The sequence below is a fragment of the Etheostoma cragini genome, chromosome 11 (assembly GCF_013103735.1).
Source record: "Etheostoma cragini isolate CJK2018 chromosome 11, CSU_Ecrag_1.0, whole genome shotgun sequence".
Lineage (NCBI taxonomy): Eukaryota > Metazoa > Chordata > Actinopteri > Perciformes > Percidae > Etheostoma > Etheostoma cragini.
In genome coordinates this window covers 62,070-63,482 of record NC_048417.1, presented here as the reverse complement: position 1 = coordinate 63,482, position 1,413 = coordinate 62,070, and the positions used below count along the sequence as shown (strand labels likewise).

The 1,413-nt window shown below is 51.7% G+C and overlaps 1 protein-coding gene across 1 annotated transcript in view; it reads right to left on the bottom strand.

Moving 5' to 3' along the window:
* LOC117953059 (enhancer of polycomb homolog 2-like) overlaps window positions 1-1,207 on the bottom strand; it is a 9,693-nt gene extending 8,486 nt beyond the window's left edge. Inside the window, exons 1-3 of the mRNA XM_034885776.1 lie at window positions 1,128-1,207; window positions 954-1,022; window positions 377-588 (exon numbers count right to left, since the gene is read on the bottom strand). Of these exons, the coding sequence (XP_034741667.1) occupies window positions 377-588; window positions 954-1,022; window positions 1,128-1,207 (361 nt within the window). The remainder of the gene's footprint in view (window positions 1-376; window positions 589-953; window positions 1,023-1,127) is intronic.
* Window positions 1,208-1,413: the final 206 nt, after the last annotated feature.

Here is a 1,413-nt window from a genome sequence, read left to right as displayed (position 1 = left end):
TGCAGAAACACAGTTACTGAGGAGTCTGAACACACCACACACAGAGCTGCAGATACACAGTTACTGAGGAGCCTGTACGCACCACAACTAGAGCTGCAGATACAGAGGAGCGTCAGTATGTGTGTCTGTGTGTGTGTGTGTGTGTGTGTGTGTACTAAGACTCTGACGTGCAGACAGAGGAACAGGACTAAGTAGCTACATTTTTACCAGAACAAACAACCCTCGCCATGTGGCAGATACCCTCTGAGACCTCCCCTCTGTTAACAGAGGGTGAGGGGTGGGTCTCAGAGGGTGAGGTGTCAGCGTTAGTTACAAGTTTCCTCCTAAGTTTCCTCTTAATATTAATAATATTGTAATGTTTTGGAGCCTGACTTACGCTGAATGTGGATCAGCTGTTTGGGGACGCTGACCTCTCCTCGGTACAGACGCTCGTAGTATGTGGTGTTGCTCTCGGCTTCAGGGACAGGGATCACCATGTTCTCCTTCTTCTCCCTGAACACCTGCTGGGCCGACATCGCCCTCTGCAGGTGGTGCTCCTGAAACACAGACACACACACACACACACACACAGACAAACGCACACACACACACACAGACACACAGACACAAAGAAACAGAGATGTGGTGATTGAGTAAAGGCAGATTAATGTCCAGAGAGAGAGAGATATGACAGAGAGACGGAGGAGTCAGCTAACCCCTGACCCTAACCCCTAACCACGGACCCCTAACCCCTGACCCCTAACCCCTGGACCCTAACCACGAACCCTAACCCCTGACCCCTAACCCCTGACCCCTAACCAGTGGACCCTAACCACGAACCCTTACCCCTGGACCCTAACCCCTGACCCCTAACCCCTGGACCCTAACCACGAACCCTAACCCCTGGCCCCCAACCACGGACCCTAACCATGGACCCTAACCCCTGGCCTCTAACCCTAACCACGGACCCTAACCTCAGACCCCTAACCCAGCTGTAGGCGTGGAACGGTTCAGGTATCCTTATTGAACCCAAACGGTGCGGGCTGCACATGAGTACACGGAGAAAACAAGGTATGAACATAAATAAAACTGAAAATGTACTCATGGGACGAGGACTACTGTTAGATAGACGGGTTCTGCAGGGACACCTAATCTGGCCGGTCTCTGTTACATGACTGGCCCCCGCAAAGGGACACGGGGACTGGTCTCTGTCACATGACTGGGCCATTTGTCTGTCTGTCTCTCTGTCTGTCTGTCTGTCTCTCCATCTGTCTCTCTGTCTGTCTGTCTCTCCATCTGTCTCTCTGTCTGTCTGTCTCTCCGTCTGTCTGATCCAGCCTGTTGTTGTGATTTATCAAACAGTTCCAGCCCCTCCCGGATTTACAGACAATTATTAACGCTCTTTAAATACCTGACGCTCATCAGAGGGAGAAC